We start from the raw sequence: 26107 nt of genomic DNA, 5'->3' as shown, positions 1-26107 counted from the left end.
CTCTCCCTGTTTAGCTTCTGACCAGTAGGGAAGTGGAAGTTTCCAGAACATGATCTTACTCCATCCAGTGCTCCATGGATCCTCTAAATTCTGGGGTGGTAGGGATATAATGCCTGCACCCTGAAGATGAAGCAAACCCTGGATACCAGGGGACCCTGGCTTCAGGAGTTGGCAAGGGATCTGCCATCTTTTCTCCCTGTTCTTCCTTGCTCTCTACTGCCTGAATAGCTGCTGACATTTGATACCACTCTTGGTATATTCTTCCTGGCACTCGTTCAACCTGATCGTAAATTGTTCCCTGATCAGAGCCAAGAGCCCTCTCTCTCCCCGGTCTGGATGGAGATGTCACCTGGTGTGCAGCGAGAGATCTCCTCAGATGCGGCTGCCCGGCAACAATTAAAGTTCCTTAAAAAGGTTTTCAAGGAGTGGTATCAACTGAGGATTTCATGATGGCCAAAGAGAGAGAATTTTCATGAAAGGACCTTTCAGGACCAGCTCGACAGTGCCAGCTGGGAGCCACTGCCTCTGCCCTGAGTCTGGGACCGCACCGCAGCACACTCACCCACATGGCGACTGAGCGCCTGAAGGGTGGTTAGTCCACACCGGGAAATGCTGGAAGAGTGAAACACACACGGGTGTGGCGACTTAGCATAAAAAACGGAATGTAAAGTACCTCACTAAAAACTTTTATATTGACTACACACTGAAATGATATACTGTGGGATTCTTGGGTTAAATAAAATACATTATTATAATATCTTTCACCTGTTTCTTTCTACTTTATTAATGTGGCTATTAAAATTTTTTTAAATTATGTATCTCTATCAGATAGCACTGGTCAAGAACTTGAATGAGACATCAAAATCCATAATCATCCTGCGTAGGCCACAATTTGATGTCTTTTTAAACTAATATCTCTTAAATGTTGGTTTAAATTTATTTAAGAAAAAAAGGCTTAGTTCTGCTTAGAGATAAAGTAAGATGATACCTGGTGACAGCTCTTAACTATTTCCTCTTTTCCAAACAATTGATTTCTGTCCCCAAATCTGAACGCTGTACTCAGCCAAACAAAGCTCTGTAATGAACCAGACCCACTCTCTTTACAATGTGTGGAACACCTGTTTGGAAAACAGAATGTCCCCAGGATGCCTTACGCCCTGTCCTACTTACATACTGCAGAGAGATTCCAGTAATTGCATTTTCTCTGTCTTGAACATCTTCAGTGGTTTCAGTGTCTCTCATGGATTAGCACCCTTCGAAAGTGGTCAGCTAGCTGACGCCTTAATCCTGCCTGGGACTAGCCTTGCTTTTTTATTTCAAGCACACAGTCGTAACTCTAAAACTACACTTACAAACTCATGACTGCGTGTAACTTGTACTCCTGTTCTGTACTCAACCCATCGGCTCCCTTTCCCAACCCTTCAATATCCATTCAACTAATATTTCCTGAGCACCTACTATGTAGTACAAACTGGGGACACACCAGTGTACAAGACAAGGCTTTCCTTTATGAGACTATGAACTCTTAGAGGCAACAGTGACTTTGTTATATAAATTGTATGTGTTTTCTCTTGGTCTGGCCACCCCAAAAAAGCCTCTTTAACTGCATCCATCACACTACCCTCTGTTTTTCAGACAGCTGGTAGCACTGCTGAGAAGAAAAAAATGAGAAACATGACATTAGGCCAGTACACTATGTTCAAAAGAAAATACCAGAAATACCTACAGGCATGCTTATTGTATAGGTACGCTAGTTTGGATAAAATAGTAAAGTGTTTTAGACTCAATATAAAGCAAAAACTTCAATCGACAAATCAAGTTCCGATGCCAAATGCCTCCAAATCAAAACGCTTCCCTTTTTGGGCAGCCCCTGCTGCTGGACCTACTGGTGTAGGAATTTACTGCGTTAAGCAAATGTTCTCTAGTGATATGGTAGTTTTAAAGTCATCTTATCTTAAAATGACACAACCATACCTAACACATTCTTTTTTCTTTCACATTTGCTGGGAGGAAAGAGGGAGATGGAACCTCAATACAAGGTAAAATGGGACTTGGTATCAGTATACTTTGGCAAAGAAGAGTAAAATGAAGAGGCATTTTAACAAAGTAACAAGCTAGATATGCTTTAAACAACTGAATTTCATTTTGACTGTGCTTTCTATTGTCACTAGCAAGTTTGGAATGTATAGTATATATTCATATTAAAACTCAGGTATGCTTGTGTGGAATCTATTAACTTGAGAGAAAATTACTCAAATTGAAGAAATAGCTGCTTAAAATGGATTTAGAACTACATTTCACTGAACAAAGCAAGCTAGAAAATTAGGCTACTTTATCAGGATTAGAAAGTGCTATGAATTTTAAACACAAAGCTTTTAAAAACAATGCAGAACATATTTGAGATTATCATACCTCAATGTCATCATAAATCTTTTTTTTTCAACTACTGATGATAAGTACATAGAGTTACTTTTCACAGTGACCTGTCTTCCACAAAAGAAGTTGTGTTAATTTTTTTGTGGGGAGTTTTATCTCTAGGTGGCCCACTGTACCTGGAGACTCCAACCATATCCTCCCATTAACAGGTCTATAGATGGGTAAACCTTGAAGGGGTTCTGAATGAAAGCATTTACCAAATGGCACTCTAGGTTGGCCATCTGGGTTACTGCAGTTACCACTTTCCAACCACTTACCACGACAATGCTGCCTCTTCTCTCCTACCATTCACATTCTTCGAGTTAAAATTGTTTCTCTATTTTCTAACTAGTCACACCTTCATTTTTATCTTTATTCTTTGTCACTCAGCCACCACCAGAAACCTTGATTTCTCAATAAAAGAGGTTCATGCTGGCAAAGGATAAAGTGCTAAGAGTCCAGCAAACCTCATTTCCGGGAAGGGTCTATAATCAGTAAGGGTGACCACAAACTCTGCGAAGTCATGTGCACCATAGGTTATTAGAATCATTTGCAAAACTCCTGAAAACACGTGAGACAAGAAGAAAGGAGGGAAAAACAAGTTTGCAAACTAGGCAGGAAGAATAATCATGACCTACTCTGCAGAAGTCATGTATTAATACACCATGCCAGCAAGCTGGATCCATTTTGCATATTAACTAGAACTGATCGAAGATCTCCCAGGATGTCATACTTTTTCTTGAAGGCACTGCCTTGCCAATGAATATATATGATCAAATCCTATATTCCCTCCACAGCACAGAAGCTATGGGTTCCTTTCTGAAACTCTCAAGTCAAAATTACATATAACCATACGGTAATGACATTTATTTCAGACAAATTGCTTATATTACACACTTAATACAGAGGTTTTATCTGTCTCTCACAGAACTTCCTATTACAAAACTAATAGGTTTGATAAAAAGGCTATTCATTTGTAGATTTCCCCCCACCAGGAAACAGAATATAAACGGCTTCTTAATATGTATAAGTTAGGTCTTTACCTACCTCCCTTTTCAACCTACATTTAAAATTTTTGATACATATTTTAATGTTTTTAATATTACCTGTATAATTGCTTTGAGTGTGGCATTTATTTCCTCCCTCTAAAGTACATGTTATATTGTAGATATAATTTTTCCCAGGTAGTTCAGGGGAGTTATTAAATGTCAAAATCCAAAGCAAATCCATAGGTAACTTAAAAATGTAAAAACCTCAGTGAAAAAAAAAAATTTTGCTGTTAATTTTATTACCAAAAGTGGGAAACGGGATTCACAGTGATAATCTATAAGGTAAAAAGGCATTTAGAAAACTGGGTTAGAGACAGTTAACAGTGTCACTCATGCTGGACACCCATTTACTTGTGCTTCTGTCAAATATTGTAAAATTTACTCTTGAGAAAGGTTTCCTGGGTTGACTCAGCCTGGTTTTTTATATTTAATACATGGAAACTAAAGAGCACAAAACTTTTCAAGTATGAGTACCTAAAAAATGTTGTAATGTGGAATGGACAGGTCAGATGGTTTTGATTATGGCATTTTTCATCTCAAAACCTTAAACTGCATAAAAAATAAAATCTTAGGATTTTCATTCTCTAGGATCTGAATTTAACCTAATACTCCACGGTTTTCTTCTACTATTCACCCCAAGTATCTTACCTAATTCTGATGATGATGAATAATAAGAACTGTAATAGTAACAGTAGTAACAGAATAGGCTTCCTTTTCAGAGAACTCACTAGGTGGCTGACTCGAGCTAAATGCTTTATATATCTACTCCTACTTAATCTTCACAAGCTTCAATCTCCACTTACAAAGGAAGAAACTAGGGGTGATAGATATTGAGGAACTTGTCTAAGACAACAGTTTATAGGTGTCATGAATGGAATTTAACACAGCTCTTCCTAATTCTAAGTCCAGGCTTTTAACCACTCCACAATTCTGCTTCCTAAATTGGACTAGTTAGTTATTGCTGCACAGAAACACTATCTATTTGATCAACCTTGTACTCTCCATTCTTTCTCTCCTTGTCAAAAAGTCTACCTAGTTCAGATCAACTGTTTCGTTCAATATGAAGTGGTACTGACATTACTTTCTTCCTATTTTGAATGTAACATGATGACTGGAGCTGTGGCAGTCATTTTTCAGCCATGAGGGCAATGCTAAGAGAATAAACAGAGGCATCAGTCCTGACATTGATGACGAACCAACAGCAGTGACTGACTATACCTCCAGACTTTTCATATATGAGAAAAATAATTCCTTATTAAGTCGCTGTTGTCAAGTTCTGTGCTATTTGGAGCCTCACTCAGTCCTAACCGATACAGTCCCTGGACTGTTTACTTTTGCTTTGTTAACCTAGAAATTCAATGGTACACTCCATCTCTTAACTTCCCACAGGCCTCACTCCCTGAAAGCATGACACAAAGTATCACCCCCCTCACACACATTCTGCATGGCCTAGCTGAGATCCGTAGCTCTGCTTCTCCAGGTCCCTAACTCCCCACTCCGTTTACTATGACAGGAGTCATAGTCCCACTGAATAAAATGGGGAAGCAAAAGAAGCAGGTGAAAGGGGATGTGAGAGAGCTGTTAAGATTTATTAGGAAAAGCTAAGTGAAAAGCCACAGAACAGCAAAGATTTCTGCTAGAGAAGCAACCATCTGAGAGACTTGTGAATGAAGCATCTAAATACCAATCTGTCTGAACAAGCTATTCAAGAAACAGAGAGAAAGAAACTGTTTATCAATGAACAGAGAATATAAGGAGATCTAGTGATAGTAGAAAATGGCAGAAGAAACTAAGCTACAAGTCTTAAAAACTAATTGGTGAAGATGCTGGACCTGAATAAGCTGATAATTTTCTCTATGTGTCTTCCCTTCACTTCCCATTCCCGTGAACTACACACTCTTTGAGGGCCGTGACTACCTCATTCATCATGATTATATGGACCTATAGTATATAGCTAGCACAGCAGTCACAGTATAAAATATAAAATGTAAATGAATTCAGTGTTAGGTGAGCTTTAATGAAGCATAATATCTCTACTGCACATAAATGAACTCTTCAATGATTCCACAGCTGCCTACTTGTATAAACAAATGGGTTTTTATTTAATTAATTTCTTTAATAAACATTTATACAGCACTTACCATGTGCTGGGCACTGTCCTAAGACCTTTATAAATAACGTGGCAAATCTTTAAAAATAAAGCAGTTATCTGACACTTCAGGCTCCAATGGAAGCTATCTTGCAAAGAAAATTTGCCAGTAACATGGGGAGAAGACATATTTATAAGGCTAAAATACTTAAGAAGGAACCTCAAGTCAAGAAATCCTTGATGGCAGCACAGACTTATCCTTCCCAGCTCTGAGGACGTTCTCTGCCTATTCTGTTCTACCACAAGTATTTGTGAATAACTGTGTTCTAGGTTGTGTGTTCAACAATGCATAGTAAGTTTCCCTGACTGGAAACTGCTCCATTCTGAGAAAAACGCAGACATAAGTGCTAAGTGCACAGTAAGTGGCATGTACAAAGTGCTAGGGAGCAGAGGAACGATTAGGAGGTACATCAGGCTACAACGACAGATCTGGAGTCCATGAGGGGTCGACCTGAGAAAGTGAATGGCTGAGGTTTCTGGCTGTAGCTGGCAGAGTTGGAGGAGCAGGAATGAAGAGAGAGCAATTTAGTTCCAGCACATTCTAAATTAGGGTTCCTCACTAACTGATAAAGTTTGTGTTTCGTTTCTCTGATTTTAGTCCTAGTTTCTAGTCAGTTCAACTAAGCAAATTTTTATTAAAGTTCTTCTGTTCCTTTTCCAAGCTATTTATTCAGAGCCTCAACACCAAATACCTTGATTGGCAACACTGCTTTCAGCCTCAAGAGAAAATTTTCTCTTTTCTTGAAGTTTCTAATTTTGATTAGACAAATTTCCTGACTTCTTTTCATGGGGGATGATGGTGGAGGGAGCAGGGTGAAAAAGGGATTTTTGGAACCCATGGTTTTTTAACTCAATGGATTTTTTTTCACCAAATATTTTCACAATGTCCACATCTAGTTCTTTTCATCTATCCAGTGGTTTTGTACAAGTAATATTACAGAGTTACTGAATATGGTATTTATTCCAAATGGATTTATATTTCAACAAGCTTAAACTAAAGAATGAGGATGTGACAGTGGAATTCCATTCATTAACCACAGGAGCAGAAAGGGGGCATTGTTAAAAGTGATTGCAAGAGAGGTTTTCGAAAACTGGGCCACTTACAATGGCATGCTCATGTTCCCATAGCTGTGTTCATTGTAATCTCATCTGCTTAAAAACATAATCACAGAGCATAATCTTCTGTCTACCTTCCAGAGCCTATGTATTCACTTACTCTACCTTTGGTTCAATATTAATAATGATACATGAGAAAAACTCTGCCATACTTTAAATAAGTTTGGTACGATGGGCTTAAACAAAAATAAGCTATTTTCCCTTTTGTATGCTTTCTGGGTGTTTTCTAAGTGCATGCACACTATGGATAGCTTGCAGGGGTGTGTAGTGTGCAGTGTCCCCAAAGTTGTGTGACCATGGGAACCCCTTGTCTGTTTTCACTAAAATATTGTTTCACAGAACACAATTTAGAAATCATTGTTTTAGATGGGAAGTGTCCCAAAACATGCAACCTCTCTATATTCATTTGGTGGGAGGCAAGCTGGTCTTTAGATGAACCTTTTCAATTCTGACACCGCTATTTCCTTACTCCAGACCATCCGAGGGCCATGTGCTGGCGATGTTATTACACTGGAGAGCTAACAAAACATGTTTTGAAGTAGACTGCGTGAGAAGAAAACAATTGTTTAAATTCCTAAAATGGCTTTTAACAAAATTTGATTTGAACTCTGTAGAGCATAAAATCAAATCTTCACTTGCTATTTCTTCTTTACCTAGTTATTCACAGATGCTAATTCTTAAAGTACATAAATCCCATTAAATTTTCAAAAGGTTTCTGACCCCCTGCACTAAGAAACACACACACACAGATGTTTTTATAAATCATGATTCCTAACCTTGATTTCGGAAACTCCCAAGGTATCTATCTCTATACTAATTTATAGTAGGATTTTCTTTAATTCTTAAAAAAAATTAATAATTAAAAAAAATTTTTTTAATTAATTCTTTAAAAAATCAACATAATCCATGTTAATTTGGGGAGGAGGCAAAGAATGTTCACCAAGAAACAAAGGCCAGTGAAGTAATTTGTTGTCATTATACCAAGATTACATTTGCAAACACCCTTCCATTTTTAAGAAGAGAGCATTCAATTTATTGAGTTAAAGTGATTGCTAATAAAAGTTTGGCAAGATGGCCAGTTTGGGGAGAGTGGGTAGCAAGGCGTTACCATCGCTGAGAGCTGCTCAGGTACAAATTGCTGGGAAGTTTCCCACCGCGAACAATGTCCTGGTCACTCTTGCCTCCTGGCAGTCCCGACCAACCACAGGCTCACTGGCTGTTCTTCTGTCAGCCCTAGAGTCTACTCCCCTCTCACTACCACCCACTGGTTGTTCTAGCTGGTGTGCAGCTCACAACAGAGAACTATCTCGCCACTCCTCCCCTACCGAAAACAAGCCCTCAGCCCTCAAGCATTTGCTCCTTAGGGAGCATATAGGACCTCCCTGAACTCTGCTTTGCTTCCCTATTTAGAACTCACTTGTTAAGGGTTGAATTGTGTCCTCCCTGAAATTCATATGCTGAAGTCCTAACCCCTAGCACACTGTGATGTTGCTTTATTTGGAAATAGGGTCACTGCAGATGTAATTAGTAAATGGACTAGGGTGGGCCTCTAATCTAGTATGATTAGTGTCCTTATAAAAAGAAGCCATGTAAAGAGAGACACACACACACAAGGAGGATGCCATGTGAACATGGAGGCAGAGGTGACGCTTCTACAGGCCAAGGGACACCAAAGACGCCAGCAAACCGCCAGAAACGAGGGGAGAGGCTTGGAACTGATTCCTCCCTCTCAGCGCCCAGAGGCCGCCGATCTGCTGACCCCCTGATCTCAGGCTTCTAGCTTCCAGAACTGTGCAATGATAAATTTCTGCTGTCTAAACCACTCAATCTGTAGCACTGTTATGGCAGCCTTAGAAAACTAATGTAAGAATCTATTTAAAAAAAAAAAATCACAGGCACGAATGTTAGGGGAGGAAGTCTTGAAGAGTTCAAAGACTGAGAGCTCTATTTCAGGACAAACCCGAACTCAGTTTCCCAGAGTACTCCATCAGACTGGGTCCAGGGAGCGGACAGACAGAGAGGAGATGAGGAAGGCGGGCACCGCCTGAACCAGCTCTGGGCTTAGCCCTGCAGCAGGGGAGCGGAGGCAAAGATAGGGCTCTTCCCCGTCCCAGACAAGGTGGCATTTCAGGAGAGGGTGAGGAAACAGTCACTGGCTTTGGAAACAAGAGCAGGAGAGAAGGAACAGACCAGTAGGGCAGCTCTGCAGAGCAGTGCGTCCCCAAGCTCTCTGCCAGTGTTCTGGCCAGCTGCTGGTCGTGTAGTAGAGCCACATTTAAGTCAAGGTTGTAGACATGGGGTTCTGCCCAGTATTTCTTTCTACACCTGTAATTTCTCTACCAAATGACTGAGAGTTTACAGCCTGTTTAAAGTGTTAGCAGCCATCTTGATTTTATTTGATTGGACCTGTTTGGACACTAAGGAAAGGGATATTTTGTCTGAAAAGTCCACTTTGGGATTTTCCTTTCTAAGCTCCAGAAACACCTGAACTCTCAATGGGTTGTTTGCCAAAATGCCTCCTCCCCCAGGGTGTCAACCACTTCTGACTCTGGGGACCAGGAGGCATTCGTATTCTCCCAACTCGTTACCTTGTCCAACATGCACTTGGGAAATTCTTCCTCTAAGCCATTTACTTTCTTCCTGTCCTTCCTGCACTTTTAAACTCAGGCAGATCCTCTGGAAAGCAGTGGGTCCAGCAATCCCACACACGTCTAGGTCACTCAAACACCGCGCACCTTTAAGAGCAGCAAACTCGATGACCGCACAAGACCCTGAGACTGTGGCTTCTCAAGCATCTGCCTCTACCTCTGTTTCCAAGCCTGAATCTTATTCTGGTCTCGGAGTGAGTCATTCTTTTCTCTGAATCAATTGCCTTGAATAAAAATCCTGAACTCTTGCAGCCTTGCCCTGAAGAACTGCCAAAGAAAACAGTGGAAAGGGGTGGGTTTCACTGAAAAGGATATTCATTTATCAGGAGTACCCAATCACCCCACCAGAGTTTGTTCAGAAGCAAAGCAGGAAGAAACAGGACCAGCTACACTGGGGTGTAGGCTGATGGACAGAAGATGAGACTGAGAAATGTACTTCAGAAATAATTTCAGCAGGAAAATATATTTAATAGCCACTCAATTTAGAAAATGCCATCTATAATGAAAATGTCTCTGAGCCGTTTTAAGGATTTTTATTTTATACTTTTGAAAGGCATTATAATAATGAATACTGTAAAATGAGAACACTGAGAGAGGCAGAGGAAAATCTGCTTTTTAACTGTCTAAGTTATCTAATCCACCATCCTAGTCAGAAACCTCAACATCTGTGACTGCAGCTATAGGTCACCTTAGAAACTCTGAGGTAATTTACATGCTTTTTCTTTTTATGAAAAAATAAACAGGAATCTTTTAATTATTCACTAGCATGTTAACATCAAACCAGTGTGATAGCAACTAACATTCTCCAAACAGCTTTTTGCTGGCTTTGTGTGACATGGATGATCTAAATTCTTTCCAATTTCATTGACTATTCAGAGCCTCATCTGTTATCCCTGCCCAATTTAGCAGCTTTGTAGCATAGGAAACTTATTTTCGATGCCCCAGTTGATGACAAATTTTTTACAAAAAGCACACTCATTCTTGGGCCACTAGCAATGCAAAGCGTCACCCCAATAATTCAAGGAAAATCATGAATTTCCGCATCTTCCTCTCCATTCTGCTTTACATGCCTCATCTTGCTCATGTTTTCTAAACAGAAAAAAAGCTGCTCTTTCTTTCACCCTCATAGCCTTAATTAGATTTCCTTAAAAACATTAAATATTTTTTCCTTGTTGCAGGAACAGGAAAGTGGAGAGAAGTAGGAAGATTGGTACACTCTGCAGCAAGCCAGCAACAGAATGAACAGTTGGGGGTCTTACAAAGGGAAGCAGCGACTTCTTTCTGGGGCAGGGAAAAGGCCATGCTTCTCCTGACTTCCCTATCCTGACAAATGGCACCGTTATGAGTTGTCTGGTCCTCCCCAACCCTGCTCAGCATACAACCATCCACCCAATACCATTCATTCTTCCCCCTTAATGTCCCCCACACGCTGGCCTCTCTCGATCCCCACTGCATCTCCTCTACTCAGCTCAACATCATGGAGGGTAGCCTGTGACAACAGCTTCCTAAACAGGGTTCCCTAAACTCCTAAACAGCCTAATCTAGTCTTCAGCCTGAATGCACTACCAGAAGGTTATGTTCCTAAGATGAAAATATAAACATCGCTCCACTACCACAAAGTGTCTGGAGTAAGGGTGTCTTATTGCTCTTTATCCCCAGTACCTGGCATATAGCAGACTTCAATAAATCCTAGTGAATGAATAAGTGGATGGATGGATTATTCAATCGCTCATTTCTCAGGCTAAAAATGTTTCCTACCCACGAACAGGAAGCTCAAATTCTCTAGCATGGCATTAGCCCCAAGCAGCTCACCGGCCTCATCCACCATGTCACCTCCACTCAACCACACCAGCTTTCTCCCCAGCACAGGCTCCTCACATCTCCGTGCATAAAAAAGCACATTACTGCCTGAAAGGCCCTTCCTCTACACCTGTACCTCACGACTCCTACACAAATGCCACCTGCCCTCCCCAAAGGGCTAGCCCTGTTCCTGTGGCAATTGGCATGTGTCCCTTTGACGACCCTGATCCCAACAGGGCAAATCAAAAACCCTACTTTTCACTTCCTCACCAGACTAACAGAATTTCAGTGTTTAGAAAGAAAGGGCTACCTCTTACTTATTTTCTCTCCCCTTTCTCTCTTCTCATCCTTTTCCAAAGCCCAGAATAGTGTCTGATAAACCTCAGATGTTCATTGAATACTTGCTGGATGAGCCTCTTCAAGGGAAAGAAATGTCCCCAGGCATGAAGATGACTGACAGTCCGAGCCCATCTCTTCCTGACTGGCCTCCTTCCCTCTCCCCAGTTCCCCACCTTCCCAGCCCCCTCACCACCCCGCAGTCGCTCATTTCCTCCCACTTCCTGCCACAACTTTGAATTAGGCAAGTCCCCATTCAAACCCTACACCTATTACATTGAAGATGGAAAGAGAAACCAGATACTACTATCAAGGCAGCTGAAGGATACAAAATGTCCTTGGAGACTGAATAAAAAACATGAATCCACATCCTTCCAGAAACTACCATCATGTGTGTTTCTTAGGACCTGCAGAACTGGTGACAAGAGTTACCTTTCAGTTACTCTGCACACTAAACACCCGGCTGGCCTAGAAAACAAATAACCATTGATAATTTTGTCTCTGTGGGAACACAGGTTCAGAGTTTCAAACAAGCAATCTGTCAGGAACTATCTACTAAGACAATCAGTTTGTTGGCTGTAGACTGCTAAGCTAAAGGTTTTTTCCTCCCTGGAATTTGGAATTCTCTCTCTAAATAATTTCTAAACTACCAGCGGAGGTAGTAAGAACTCTTGTCTTAACATCAGGAAACCGAGATCCTAGATCAGAGGTTCTTGATCTTGCCTGCACAGTAGAAAGGCAGTTGGGGGAGTTCTAAAAAGTACTAATTCTAAGAGCAATTACAATCAGAATCTCTGGGAATAGATATCTTGTCAACAGTTCATTTAAGAAGCTCTTCTGGAAATCTTAGTCTGCAGTCTGGGTGGAGAAATTCACTCTAGACCGTGCTCTGACTTTAGCTCTTCGTCCCTGGGCAAATTCCTTGTGAATCTGACCTTTCTATATCTTGGTTTTCTCCTCCTTAAAGGAAAGCTTTGAGGTGAATGAAGCCTCTTTATGCTTTATAATCTTTTCCAGTTTTCAAAGCATTTACAGCTGTTATGGGTTAACTTTTGAATGTTTAGTTGCTCTATTTCTCTCAACTTATCTGACAATGTACAAATCAAGGAACAACAGAGATGAATTTGTAAGGACCTTTCAGCGACTTAGATAAAAGGAGTTACAGGTCAAATTCCAATTTGAAAAGTATGTTTCCCACATACTTACACTAGTTTCTGGGAGGACAAAAGTCCCATAGACAATCACGAAGTTTTGTGGATTTTTTTTTTTTTTAGAACCATTATATTAACACTTTAAAAAAGGAGAAGAAAAGAAAAAAGTTCCATACTATAATATTTCACTCCCTCAGAAATGTGGTTTCATCACTCTAACAATGACTTTTTTGTATATGCTTCCATTAAAGTCATGACTGCAGAATAAGCTGATGATTTCAAGAACTCCCCCTCACTCTTTAAATCTTTTTACTGAATAGCTTGCTGAGCAATTTAACACACAAGGCCCCTAATTTCCTTATTCCATTGATGGCAATATAACCTTTGTCTTGTTTCAACCAATTTTTCTCTCAGTTAACAACACATCCTTCCAAGTTTAAAAAAATATATTTTTTCATGTACTTGGCTTACAAAGTAAACTTAGAAACCTGCAAATACTTTTTAAAAGCAAATAAAGAAATATTCACCCATGCAGAAGGAAAGAGAACACAGGAGAATCGCTTGCTCCATTTTATAATATTATGGTACACTGTGTAGTCTTGTGTCAGTATTTATTATCAGTCATTTAGTTTATGATGGAGGATAACTTTTGATTACTGATGCTTGTAGTATTACTCACTCTGTCTTGGACTGTTTGAAGATCTGTATTTTTATTACAAAGTCCAATAAAAATAAAGTGAAAAACCCATAGGTCCCAAAACTGATTCCTGGCTTGTGCTGTATGTCACTCTTTTCCAATCTAAAAAGTATTTCCTTCTGCTGTTAGTCTCTGTCTCTTGCTCATAAGCAAATTTATCTCCTAATGCCTCATTCTTTATTTTAGCCATTAATCTCCCATTGAGAACCTTACCAAATGCTTTTTGCAGATAAAAATGTTTAATATCTACTAGATTTCCCCTATCCACAAAACCATCCAACATTGCTTAGAGGGAAAAATCAATCTTTTGTACCTGAACTGAAGTTTGCTGGTTTGCCTCCAAGTATTTTTCTAACTTCTTCAGGTCTTCCCAGAAAATAAAACTACCACAGGGCAAGAACCATATTTCCTTTGTTACAGGTTAAAATGTGCCCCCCCAAAAAAGATCTGTCAAAGTTCCAACTCTCAGTACCTCAGAAAGTGACTATTTGGAAAGAGGGTCCTTGCAGACATAGAGTTAAGTAAAGATAAGGTCGCTGAGTAAGGCAGGCCAGGAAACGACCAGTGTCCTTATAAGCAGAGGAAGGTGACACAGAGGAATGCACAGGACGCGGTGGCCATGCGATGACAGAGGTAGCATGGACGGATGCACCTACAAGCACTGGAGTACCAGGGAGCACCAGCCAACCCCCAGAACGGGAACAGGCGAGGGAGGAGTCTTCCCTACAGATTTCAGAGGGAGCAAGGTCCTGCAGATACCCTGATTTTAGGACTTCTACCCTCCGGAACATAGTAAGTTTTAAGCCACCTAATTTGAGGTTTTGTATGGCAGCCTTAGGTAACCAATACATTCCTCTCTCCCCATTATTTAAACATTCTGGGGCCCTGTCTGTAGTAGGTTATAATCTGCACTGAAATTCACCCCCCCACAAACACACATACATTGTGTGTCTACTACACAGGATCACATTTAACTGAAACAGAAAGCCCCTCTCATGATCACTGAGTGTCACATACCTAACGGAAGCTCCGTTAGGTTGCCATCCAGCCCATGCTTTGAACATCTAGCTCTTGATGTGGTGCACCCACTTCCTGGAAAACCTGGACTTCAACAAAACACTGCCTTATACCAGGCTGAAATCCATCTTTTTATAACTTCTAAAAGTTGGTCTGAGTCCTCCTACCTTGGGGGAATAGAGAACCATCATCCTTTTTCATGCTTTTTGTGTATGTGTCAAGTGTCTGAACACAATTATCACGCCAGTGACTGCTCTCCTCCTAAATAAGAGGTCCACTTTCCTTTCAGTCACTCTTCGCCGGAAGGTTTCCACTCCCCCACCCCGCGCTGGAACTCCTCTCTGCCTGGACTCCCACACTGTTTCCACTCTCCCGGGCTCTCCTCTCTCGCCCCTGCTCTCCTTCACTCTCAGGCTGCCCTCGGCTCCGACATCTCTCCTCCCCCTTCATCAGGCAGATGAGGGGATCACTCCCATGCTGTTCTCATAGCACCCCAGCTAGGCGAATCCAAAAATAAATGAGAACTTCAGTACAGAACTTGAGCAGCGGTTGTTAAGTCACCACCCTGTGCTCACGTTCCAGGTGCATCACAGGGGACCGTCAGCAGAGCAGGTAAAAGCAAGAAGCCAGTGGAAGCCGCCTGAGCTGAGGGTGCTCTTGGCATTCATCCTTTCCATTCAACAAGAACTTACAAGGGCCTCTCATGGGCAGGCGCCTGGCCTTGCTTTCATTTTTTTGTCTTTCATGTTTATTTCATGACCATCACCCCCTAGAGTTTTTCACCAAACACCATGTCTACTGTCTCACTTTTCTTGTCCCCAACAGAAAAGTACAGCTCACCATGTAAATCTCATTCAGTGACTCTAGAAATACACCTGTGCCTCCAAAGGTTGAACAAGGTTCTATGTGTAATACCTTATATACAGATCAACTGTAGGGTCTTGCATAATAACTAAAGCATGGAATTTGGACTCAAGAGTCCTTCAGAATTCTGCCCCTCCCTCAGTATGTGGCCTTGGTTTAGTCAGTTACATCCTGAAGATGATAAATTACCGCAGCCAGTTTTCTCTCAGGACAAGTGCAAAAAGAATTTGTAAACTAACGTCACACAATTTATTAAGATCAAATATCAAGTTTCTACCTGGTGAAATACACTGAAGGACACACTCAAGGATTCCAATTTCCCAGCATTTAAGAGTTTACTACTAGATCAGTAACTAGCTGACACACACATTAAGGAATAAAGAACAAAAGTTTAGGGGTTAGGAATTAAAGACCAATGAGTAACAGAATCTCAGACAAGTGAACAAATATCTACAGGTCTGACCTCTATGTCATGTATCAGAATTTTACTAAGAAAAGAAGAAAAAGTCCCTTAATGTGTCTTTCAATGAGAAAATAAAGATTCATTTAAAAGTTGTGTTTTACACATGTTGTTTACAAATTTGTATCTATCGATGACCCATGAATAATAACCGAACCAAGTGCCAATGTGTATGCCATGGGCACTTACCATGTACTAGTCATTGTGCCATGAATTTCTATAGGCAAGCGGGGTCTGGAGAAGGAAGTTATATGATCTTGGGATATGGTGGGTTACATTGCTGAAAATCTCCCAGAGTAAAACTGTACACAGACTAGTATATGCCCCATCAAAAAACTGTTTACAAGCTTTTCCTTTTCTTTTTTACTTTCTCAGAAGCCCAGCCACAAAGAGGCAAAGAAAGCACTTTATGTTTAAATGTAGAGACTTAATCTTTTCCTTAAAGTGATATGCATACACAAAAATGCACCACCATCAGTAGTTTCTGGACCCTCTGAAAGTCAAGATCTTATTAGGAAAAAACAAAAAAAAATGAAAAAAGATAAAACAGGCTGGAACACCACAGGGGTCTAGAAGTGCCATCTGGATCAATGCTCCTTGAGCATATAAAGATTTGCAGCCTACGATGAAGGGTTCAGTGTGACTTGTGATGATCTTTAGAAAAAAAAATACCCTGTCGTTTCCTATTTCATGCATATTTAATTTTTTTAAACTTAAAAAATATTTTAGATTTTAATTTGCTATTCAGCACAGTATTTTTTTTTTTTTTTTAGGGTTTTGGCTTCCTTCAGTCACAGCAAGGTTCCCACTATTTTCTCTCCTTTATTTTTTTAAAGGCTTCCCTCATATTTTCTTTTATTTCTCTGCTTCAGCTCATTGTTTCCATATGACTTTGATCTTATTGGGTTGAATTTCAAATATTCCCTCCCCTGGTTCCTATGTTTTTCATTTTTGATTTCCTATACATTACAAAACTCCAGCCAAGTTCAAAACTCATTTTGCATTCCTCCAAGGTCTGTTTTTCTCGAGCCCCATATTTGTGTGTTCATACTCTTCCCACAGATCTTCATCAGCAATTCAAGCCTGATGACATTACGATTGCATCTTCAGTGCTTTTCCACTCCAACCTTATTCATCATGCCTGCATTATTTCCAAAGATAAGGTCTAGAATAACTTCTGGGCCAAGTTTGTTAGCTGTTGCCTGTGTGCGAACAGTCCACTACCACCAAAAGATAAAGCCACTTTCCTACATTCTGGCATTATTCTTAATGTGTGCATTTGTGGGGCTGAAATCCCTCAGCAGTGGATTGACCTGATTTAGACTTCTCTTTTCTATAAGCACGTTTCCTTTTCTATCTCACTTCCTATCACTTTGTTGTTGGGTTGTTTGATGAAAGAAATATGGTTCTTGTTTCTCTTCCCTGATTAGATTCCCTTCAAATTGTTTACTCCTGCCTCATCTCCTCCTTTATTTGTATTTGTGTCACCACATTTCCACTAATGTAAAAGGTATACTCATTTTCTTTGACTGAAAAGCCAAGGCAAAAGTTTTCCTTAGTCCTTCCTTGCCTGTGACCTACCTCACAATCCTCACAAGCCTTTGAGGTCACACCACTGTTCGGACCACCTGAACAATGCCTTGGATATCTAAACTCCTGTAAAGGTATAAATTATGCCTATTCTTTTCTTTTTTTTTAGATAATTATTTTTTATTGAAGGGTAGTTGACACACAGTATTACATTACATTAGTTTCAGGTGTACAACACAGTGATTCAACATTTATATACATGATAATTCTAGGTACCAGCTATCACCATACCAAGTTGTTACAATATTTTGACTATATTCCTTATGCTATACATTACATCCCGGTTACTTATTTATTTTGCAACTGGAAGTATGTATATATATATATTTTTTTGTGTGTGTGAGGGCTTCTCTCATATTTATTGATCAAATGGTTGTTAACAACAATAAAATTCTGTATAGGGGGGTCAATGCTCAATGCACAATCATTAATCCACCCCAAGCCTAATTTTCGTCAGTCTCCAATCTTCTGAAGCATAACGAACAAGTTCTTACATGGAGAACAAATTCTTACATAGTGAATAAGTTACATGGTGAACAGTACAAGGGCAGTCATCACAGAAACTTTCGGTTTTGCTCATGCATTATGAACTATAAACAGTCAGTTCAAATATGAATACTCACTTGATTTTTATACTTGATTTATATGTGGATACCACATTTCTCTCTTTATTATTATTATTTTTAATAAAATGCTGAAGTGGTAGGTAGATACAAGATAAAGGTAGAAAACATAGTTTAGTGTTGTAAGAGAGCAAATGTAGATGATCAGGTGTGTGCCTGTAGACTATGTGTTAATCCAAGCTAGACAAGGGCCATAAAACGTCCACGTATGCAGAAGATTTCTCTCAGAACGGCGGGGGGGGGGGGGGGGTTTCTAAGCCTCACCTCTGTTGATCCCCTTTTTCTCACCTGATGGCCCCCCTGTGACTGTGCCTGTCTTAGGTTGTTCCTCCCTTGAGGAATCTTACCCGTCTCTGGCTAACCAGTCATCTTCCGGGGCCGTACAGGGAAATGTAAAGTTGGTAAGTGGGAGAGAAGCCTTATTGTTTGAAAAGGTTAGCTTTTTACTTCTTTGCATATTTATGACCTGTGGCTTCTATGCCCAGCATTTGTCTTGAGGTATCTTTACCACTTGGAAGAATTATGATACTCGGTAATTTTGATATGAGGCACGAATTCTATTTAAGGGTTGTAGTTAGGAAGGAAGTAGAAAAGCTATAGAAGTAGCAGGCGGAAGAAAACATGGGAAGATTGATTATTTCTTTGACATATCTTCTTGTAGAGTAACTTCAGCATGTATAGGTTTTAAGCTACTACTTAAATTGTGCACACACATTAACATAATAGGAGTACAGTTACGTAACCAAAACATACCTGTAATTACCAGCCATCTCCAGTGAAACCAAGAAAACCAGTTAGGCACCTTAGGCATTTGTGAAAACTTATCTATGATATGGTGGATATTGTCCAACTGAACTTGAACAGTCTGAGAGAAATCAGACAAATTAAAACAGTCCATTCCTGGGGACTGTTCACATCCCATATGTTCTTTTAACAGTAAATATTCTGTAGTTGTAAGATTTTGGAGAGCTACAATTTGCAGTTCTCCTAATTCTTGGTTGAGTTCCAACAGTATAGATCCAGTCAAATTTGTTGTTTTACTGTATGCACAGGCCAGCTTAAGATATCTCCTTCTTCATTCCCATGGCAAGTCCAGGAACTGGTGTGATGAGTGCATCTACACCTGTAGCAGTGCGTGGATCTTTGTTGGGGTTTTTTGATGATCATCTTCTGGCATGAGTCTTCCCAAGAGTGCTGATGTTGGAAGTTCTTTTTCATATCATATCTTAGTTCATTTTTGGGGTAGCCAAATTAGGCTTTGATCCTCTGTATAAACACAAACAGACCCTTTGCCTACACTTTTATATGCCCTTTATCCATTCATCTATTGATGGACATTTAGGTTGCTTCCAATTCTTGGCTATTGTAAATAGTGCTGCAATAAACATAGGGGTGCATTGGTCTTTCTCATACTTGATTGCGGCATTCTTAGGGTAAATTCCTAGGAGTGCAATTCCTGGTGTGAGGTGGTACCTCATTGTAGTTTTAATTTGCATTTCTCTGATAATTAGCGATGTGGAGCATCTTTTCATGTGTCTGTTGGCCATCTGTATTTCTTTTTTGGAAAACCGTCTGTTCAGTTCCTCTGCCCATTTTTTAATTGGGTTATTTGTTTTTTGTTTGTTGAGGTGTGTGAGCTCTTTATATATTCTGGACGTCAAGCCTTTATCGGATGTGTCATTTTCAAATATATTCTCCCATACTGTAGGGATCCTTTTTGTTCTATTGATGGTGTCTTTTGCTGTACAGAAGCTTTTCAGCTTAATATAGTCCCACTTGTTCATTTTTGCTGTTGTTTTCCTTGCCCGGGGAGATATGTTCAAGAAGAGGTCACTCATGTTTATGTCTAAGAGGTTCTTGCCTATGTTTTCTTCCAAGAGTTTAATGGTTTCATGACTTACATTCAGGTCTTTGATCCATTTTGAGTTTACTTTTGTATATGGGGTTAGACAATGGTCCAGTTTCATTCTCCTACATGTAGCTGTCCAGTTTTGCCAGCATCACCTGTTGAAGAGACTGTCATTTCGCCATTGTATGTCCATGGCTCCTTTATCAAATATTAATTGACCATATATGTCTGGGTTAATGTCTGGATTCTCTAGTCTGTTCCATTGGTCTGTGGCTCTGTTCTTGTACCAGTACCAAATTGTCTTGATTACTATGGCTTTATAATAGAGCTTGAATTTGGGAAGTGAGATCCCCCCTACTTTATTCTTCTTTCTCAGGATTGCTTTGGCTACTTGGGGTCTTTGGTGTTTCCATATGAATTTTTGAATTATTTGTTCCAGTTCATTGAAAAATGTTGCTGGTAGTTTCATAGGGATTGTATCAAATGTGTATATTGCTTTGGGCAGGATAACCATTTTGACGATATTAATTCTTCCTAGCCACGAGCATGGGATGCGTTTCCATCTGTTAGTGTCCCCTTTAATTTCTCTTAAGAGTGACTTGTAGTTTTCAGAGTATAAGTCTTTCACTTCTTTAAATTATGCCTATTCTTACTCAATTAAAATAAAAGTTTGCTCTCAAAATAACATGTCCAAACTCTACAAGGCTGTGACACATCTGGAAAGATGAATCTAGATCTTCAGATTTCACCTTGCCTGTTTTTTCTTTTCCTCCTTTCTTTCTTTCCCACTCATTCACACACTCCTGTATTCCAAGATATTTCCTCAGGCTCTCCCAGATGCCAAGCGTGGTAGTAATCATAAAAGAACACAGATAAGTAAGATACAGTCCTTGGCCTCAGGGAGGTTCTCAAAGAGCCTAACAGCTAACAGTTGATAATGATACTGTATATTGAATGCTACTGGTATTTGCAACCCTCCTAGGAGCAAAACAGATTGAGGAATTAATTAATTCTGCCTCTAAAGGATCATGAAGAGACTTGACAGAATATGGGAATTTTATTTAAATCTTTAAAAACAGTTAACAGGAGAGGAGAGGCTATAAAAGACAGGAAATGATATACCAAAGACAGAAGTACGTAGAATGTTTCCAAATATTAACAATGACCACATGGAACAGGAAAATATACCCTTTCAATCAATGTTCTTATTTTACCACAGAAGACTAAGTACCTCATAGAGTTATCGTGAAGATTAAATGCAAATATACATAAAGCCTTTAAAATAGTACCTCTCACATAGTAAATGCTCAAGAAATGGTATTACTGTACTATACACTGTATCACATATATTTCATCTATTTGAAATTTCCTCCATCCTTCCGTTCCTTCCTTCCCTTGCTTCTCTCCCTCCCTCCTTTCCTTTCTTCCTGTTTTCCGGTTCCTGGCTTGCTTTCTGGATCGCTGTGGCTGCTGAGTATGTGATCTCCAGTTAAACGATATTATATTCAGATACTCATCCGAGTAGCTGAGGTAGCTATCATAGCTTTCAGAGTAGAAGAATTAGGAGAAATGACAAACAACCATAATTGAGAACTTTGCCATAAAAAAAAAAATTAACTGGGCTACATCTAATTGTGATTTTCAACTTATCAAATTCTTTTTACACCTTTCTTTCTTAAGACAGAGTCAAAGTTAATAAAACAAATTCATATCTAAGATTCACTGAACAATCCTACTAATATATTAAGCCTTGGGATCAGTACAGAATGAAATCCTGTCCAATATCTTATATCTGTTAGAGCTACACCAAACAGTTTTGAAAATTGATGTCCTGAATAATGCCTTGTAATAGGCAAGGAAAAAAATTCAATTATGTTTCCTTCCGAATGGAGTAGGAAGGCATACTGATATTTTTTAATAACTTACAAAGTACTTAATTCATAGTTCATAAATGTAGTCATATACCTTACTTCATTTGAATTGGTAATCAGATTAATTTATTGGTTCAAGGCCACAAAATGTACAAAATAGAACAACCTCTAACTCCTATGACCATGGCTTCCTCCCCTAAAACATTATGAAAGAATCCTAAAGAAGATTAAACTGAAAGCAGACTGCTAATCACTTAGTACATGGAAGAAAATTGGTGTGGTTAGATTATGAGAAAGTGGACATTTAGACAAGGAATAGTACCAGAGATAAAGATGGACAAGTCAATGATGAATGTGCTAATTTAATAGGTAAACATAACAGTCCTAAAAGTTGTGCACAGTTAATAACAGAGCTACAATATACACTTAGAAAAGCTGATGAAACTAAACGAGTAAGTAGACAAATTCACAATCATATTTGGAGATTTTTAAAACCCCTCTCTGAAAAAATAGAACAAGCAGCCCAAAACCAAACAAAATTAGATCTGAAAAATAAGATCAACCAACTTGACCTACTTGACATTTACAGAAAACCACCACTAATATCTGCAAATACACAACATTCTTCTCAAGTGCACTTGAAGCATTCACATAAATATACCTAAAGCTACAAGTCTTATTCATTTCAAAGACAAAATATTCTTAGAGTAGATATTATCTGGGAATAACAGAATTTAAAATTACAAGTCAATAACAATAAGATATCCAGAAAAGCACAAGATATTTAGAAATTAAACATTTTATTCTAAATAACACTCTAATAACATTCTAAATGATGACAAATTAAGGGAAATGAGAAGTTATTTTTAACTGAAAAATAATGAAAAAACAAAGCAAAATGTCTCTTTCTAAAGACTAATAAAATTGGCACACCTCTAGCAAGACTTCTTTTTCTACCCCCCAAAAAAAAACAGAAAAAAACATAAAAGTGATCAATACCAGGAAGAAAAAAGGAGATATAGCTACAGACCCTATAGATATCAGAGCATTATAAACAACTTCACAGCAATAAACTCAGCAACTCACTATATTTGTACAATGGAACCTCTCTCCAAAAACTCCTTATATACAGAACAATATGGGAAGATCTCACAGATATTATCTTCAATGGGGTAGGGGGTCAAGCATGAAAGAGTACATACTGTATAATTATTTGATGTTATAAAACTGGCAAAGCTAATCTACAGTGATAAAATCAGATTAGTGATTGCTGCCAGGACAGAAGGTAAAAAAAGTGGAACTGACTGCAAAGGGCTATTTCTGGGATGATGGAATACACAAATTGTCGAAACTCATTACATTGTGCGCTAACACCTCAACTTTACTGATTAAATTTACCTCAGCTATGTTGATTTTTAAGAAAAAATAAATAAAAATACCACAGAAGGATGAAGTAATGTGAATTTAGACCCAAATTTTTAAAAATGTTTTAATCTCTTTAAAAAAACTACTCTATTTCTATTATATACCTTCTTAACAGGATAGGAAACATAAACTGTGGGCCAGGAAGTATGCTAGATGCTTTCATTTCTGATATGTCACAAAGACTGTGTCCTTAACTCATGAAAAGATCAAGCAGTGCCTTGGCAGGCAGCTGTGTTACACCTGAAAAAGCAAAGAATGTGGGTCAGAAAACGGGTTCAAATAATGACTGTATGTGGTTTATTAGCTTAGTGACCTTAGACAAGTCAATTTTTAAGCTACTTCATCAACCACAGAGTTGATGTGAAGATTATGGAGTATTATTTTATTATTTTATAGTAGCTGGTAAAGCACATCACAAATACAAGTTATGTTAATCACAGTAAGTGCTCAATAGATGCTGATCAAATGAAGAAATGAAGGAGATAAACAATAACATGATCAGGGATAAGAAAGAGGAGTGCATGTTTTTAGTCATTTCCTTCTGCATATGGGTGGGGTGGAGGGTAGAACAGACGCCTCTGAGTATAATAACTTGGTCCCATGTTCCCACTGGGAGCAGCAGGTACGATGAGCAGGTCAGTGACCTCCCATAACAAACATACTTCCACTGTGACCTGGATCACAGCCTTCTTGACTAACAAACCATCGCCCGGCCAAGAAGCATGAAAAGGGAGGAGACTTCTCTGCCCTACAACACCGTGGGGCTTTACCACGTTCCTAAAAGTTGCAGCAAGTGTTCCACTACTCCAAACCTTAGAAATGCCAACATAACTGATGACACACTGTTGAAGTTATCCCTACATTTTCAAAGATTTTGCTCTAAATGAGACAACCAGAGCAGAGAGCTGGATAGGGCGGCAGTAACAAGAGCAATGGCATCATAAATACCTCATAGGCTAGTTCTGAAGAGTTCCAGTGAACAATGCTAGGCTGGCAGAGTATTCAAAAGGCATGTGAGTATAAATACCTAGAGGGCGACTATAAAAGGGGCCCAGACTGAAGACCTGAGAAGTCACATACCTTCACCCATATCTGGAGCCACCAGGAGGGCACCTAGAGCTTTAATACTTAATCCTAGTGTGGTAAGTTATCAGACAGAGGGTTGGCAGGAGGGCATGGGGGCACACAGAGGAGATAACGAACCACATGGTGGGGGTGGCCACCCGCAGAGAACTGCAAGCAACTCCCAAGCTGAAGCACATGATGTGGACGGAAAATCAGGGGGTGACAGAGGTACCCGCAGGGTCTAAAGAAGGACCTTTCAATCAGGCTGAAGGAATTTACTTTCCCTTGAAAATGACAGGAAGCCACTGAGAAATTTTAGTCAATCAGTACCAAAATCAAATTAGCACTTTTAAGAGAATTACTTTGATGACTTCATGGAGAACAGATTGGAGGGAGACAAAAGCAGAGACAGGGAAACCAGGAGACCGTGGAAGTGATCCATGTGGGGAAAGACAGTGGCTGGAGACGGGCACACTGAGAATGGAGGGATGTATCCGGTACGGTACAGAGGCACAGTGCTCAGGACCTGTTCACTACGCATGTGAGAGGCGACAGAAAGAAGGGGCCAGCATGACTCCCCGGCTTCACAGTTGGGTATTTCAAGGATAGACCTGTTGTTCGAGGATATCAAGAGTAAGTCCACGTACATTTGAAGTATAAAACACAGTGATACTGCACTACTTTTAAAAAGAAAAAATTAACACAAACAAAAGCACAGGTGCCTTAGACAGTATAGATACACATCTTGGAGAAAAATCTAACACTTAAGTTCACAGAGGGGAATAAGTCAGAGTTGAGAAATTCCTGTCTAACATGTTAATGAATAATCAAATAACAAGAAGGCAACTCACTAACAAGAGAGCCATCTACTGCCCTCCGAGGATAGTGCAGCAATGAAATGCCACAAAAAAAGGAAAAATGTGGAAGAAAGCTAAGTTTGTGACCACTTCACATTGTAAATGTTTTTGCAAAATATATGACCCCTCCCACGAAAAAATTTCAAGTGGTGGTTAGACTTTTAGCTAATAGCCAGATGCACTGGCTTACGTATTTCTCTTAAAAACATCAATTCAACATACATCATCATTTGGATAGAAAACACTCACCTGCCATCATTGCTATCATACTGGCTTTATAGACATTAGTAAGAGATCCAAGTTCTCCTGTTGCTAAGATGGTCTTGAGATGTGCCTCCCCACAGGCCTTGCGAAACTGACGAATCTCATCATACAGGGCTGGGGAAGGAAATGATTGAGGCAGTTACAAAGCAGGCAAGTGATAACGTAACTTGGCAGCCGTTTAGAGCTGGTAGAACCCATTTCAGATTTAGGAAACATAAAACGTTTGTCACTTTCTAAAAATCAGCCCAATTTAACATTGCCTAGGGCCTTCTGCTGCGGTTCACATCCTGTTAGAAGGAATGCTTAGTCTGCTACCATGAAACTCTAAGCCCTGGCCTGAGGTCCAGAGCCACACAGCTTTTTAAATATCATTAAAATGACATGCAAATGACAAATTATTTCTACCTCTCGCATATGATGAAGAAAAAAGGAATTTATAAGAAAAAAGGAATTTACCACACACACAGGGGTATACCACTTAGCAAACTGAAGAAAAAATCCTCAGGTCCTTATTAATTCTTCCATTTGTACATCATAAGTTCTCTTGTGTGAATACAAAGCAGGTTTTTGCTGAGAGCTCTGCTAATGACAATAAAGACATAACAGTTTGCCCCACTGTCTGCCAGGGTATGTTTCTGAATATCTGCCTAAAATAGCATTGAGCCGAGCCAGGGAGTGCTGGATGTCTGTGCACAAAGCCAGCTGTAGATGGATTCACAGATGCAGCCCTGAATCTATTAATCCCTGACCCCAGTGCCACATCTGGCTTCCTAGTGCTCTATACCGCACCCTGAAAGCAGCTTGATTAAAAAATACACATACACACATACAAAAACTATTCTCAACAAAATAAATACCAAG

The 26107-nt window shown here is 39.5% G+C and overlaps 1 protein-coding gene across 5 annotated transcripts in view; it reads right to left on the bottom strand.

Annotated features, from left to right (window-relative positions):
* Positions 1–26107, bottom strand: part of DERA (deoxyribose-phosphate aldolase) — a 116522-nt gene that overhangs the window by 27283 nt on the left and 63132 nt on the right. For all 5 annotated transcript variants that reach the window (XM_036908923.2, XM_036908906.2, XM_036908885.2 and 2 more), the window contains one exon: positions 25232–25360. In XM_036908923.2, coding sequence (XP_036764818.1) covers positions 25232–25360 — 129 coding nt within the window. The remainder of the gene's footprint in view (positions 1–25231; positions 25361–26107) is intronic.

The sequence above is a fragment of the Manis pentadactyla genome, chromosome 14 (assembly GCF_030020395.1).
Source record: "Manis pentadactyla isolate mManPen7 chromosome 14, mManPen7.hap1, whole genome shotgun sequence".
In the NCBI taxonomy this organism is placed as follows: domain Eukaryota; kingdom Metazoa; phylum Chordata; class Mammalia; order Pholidota; family Manidae; genus Manis; species Manis pentadactyla.
This window is presented reverse-complemented; position numbering and strand designations above follow the sequence as displayed.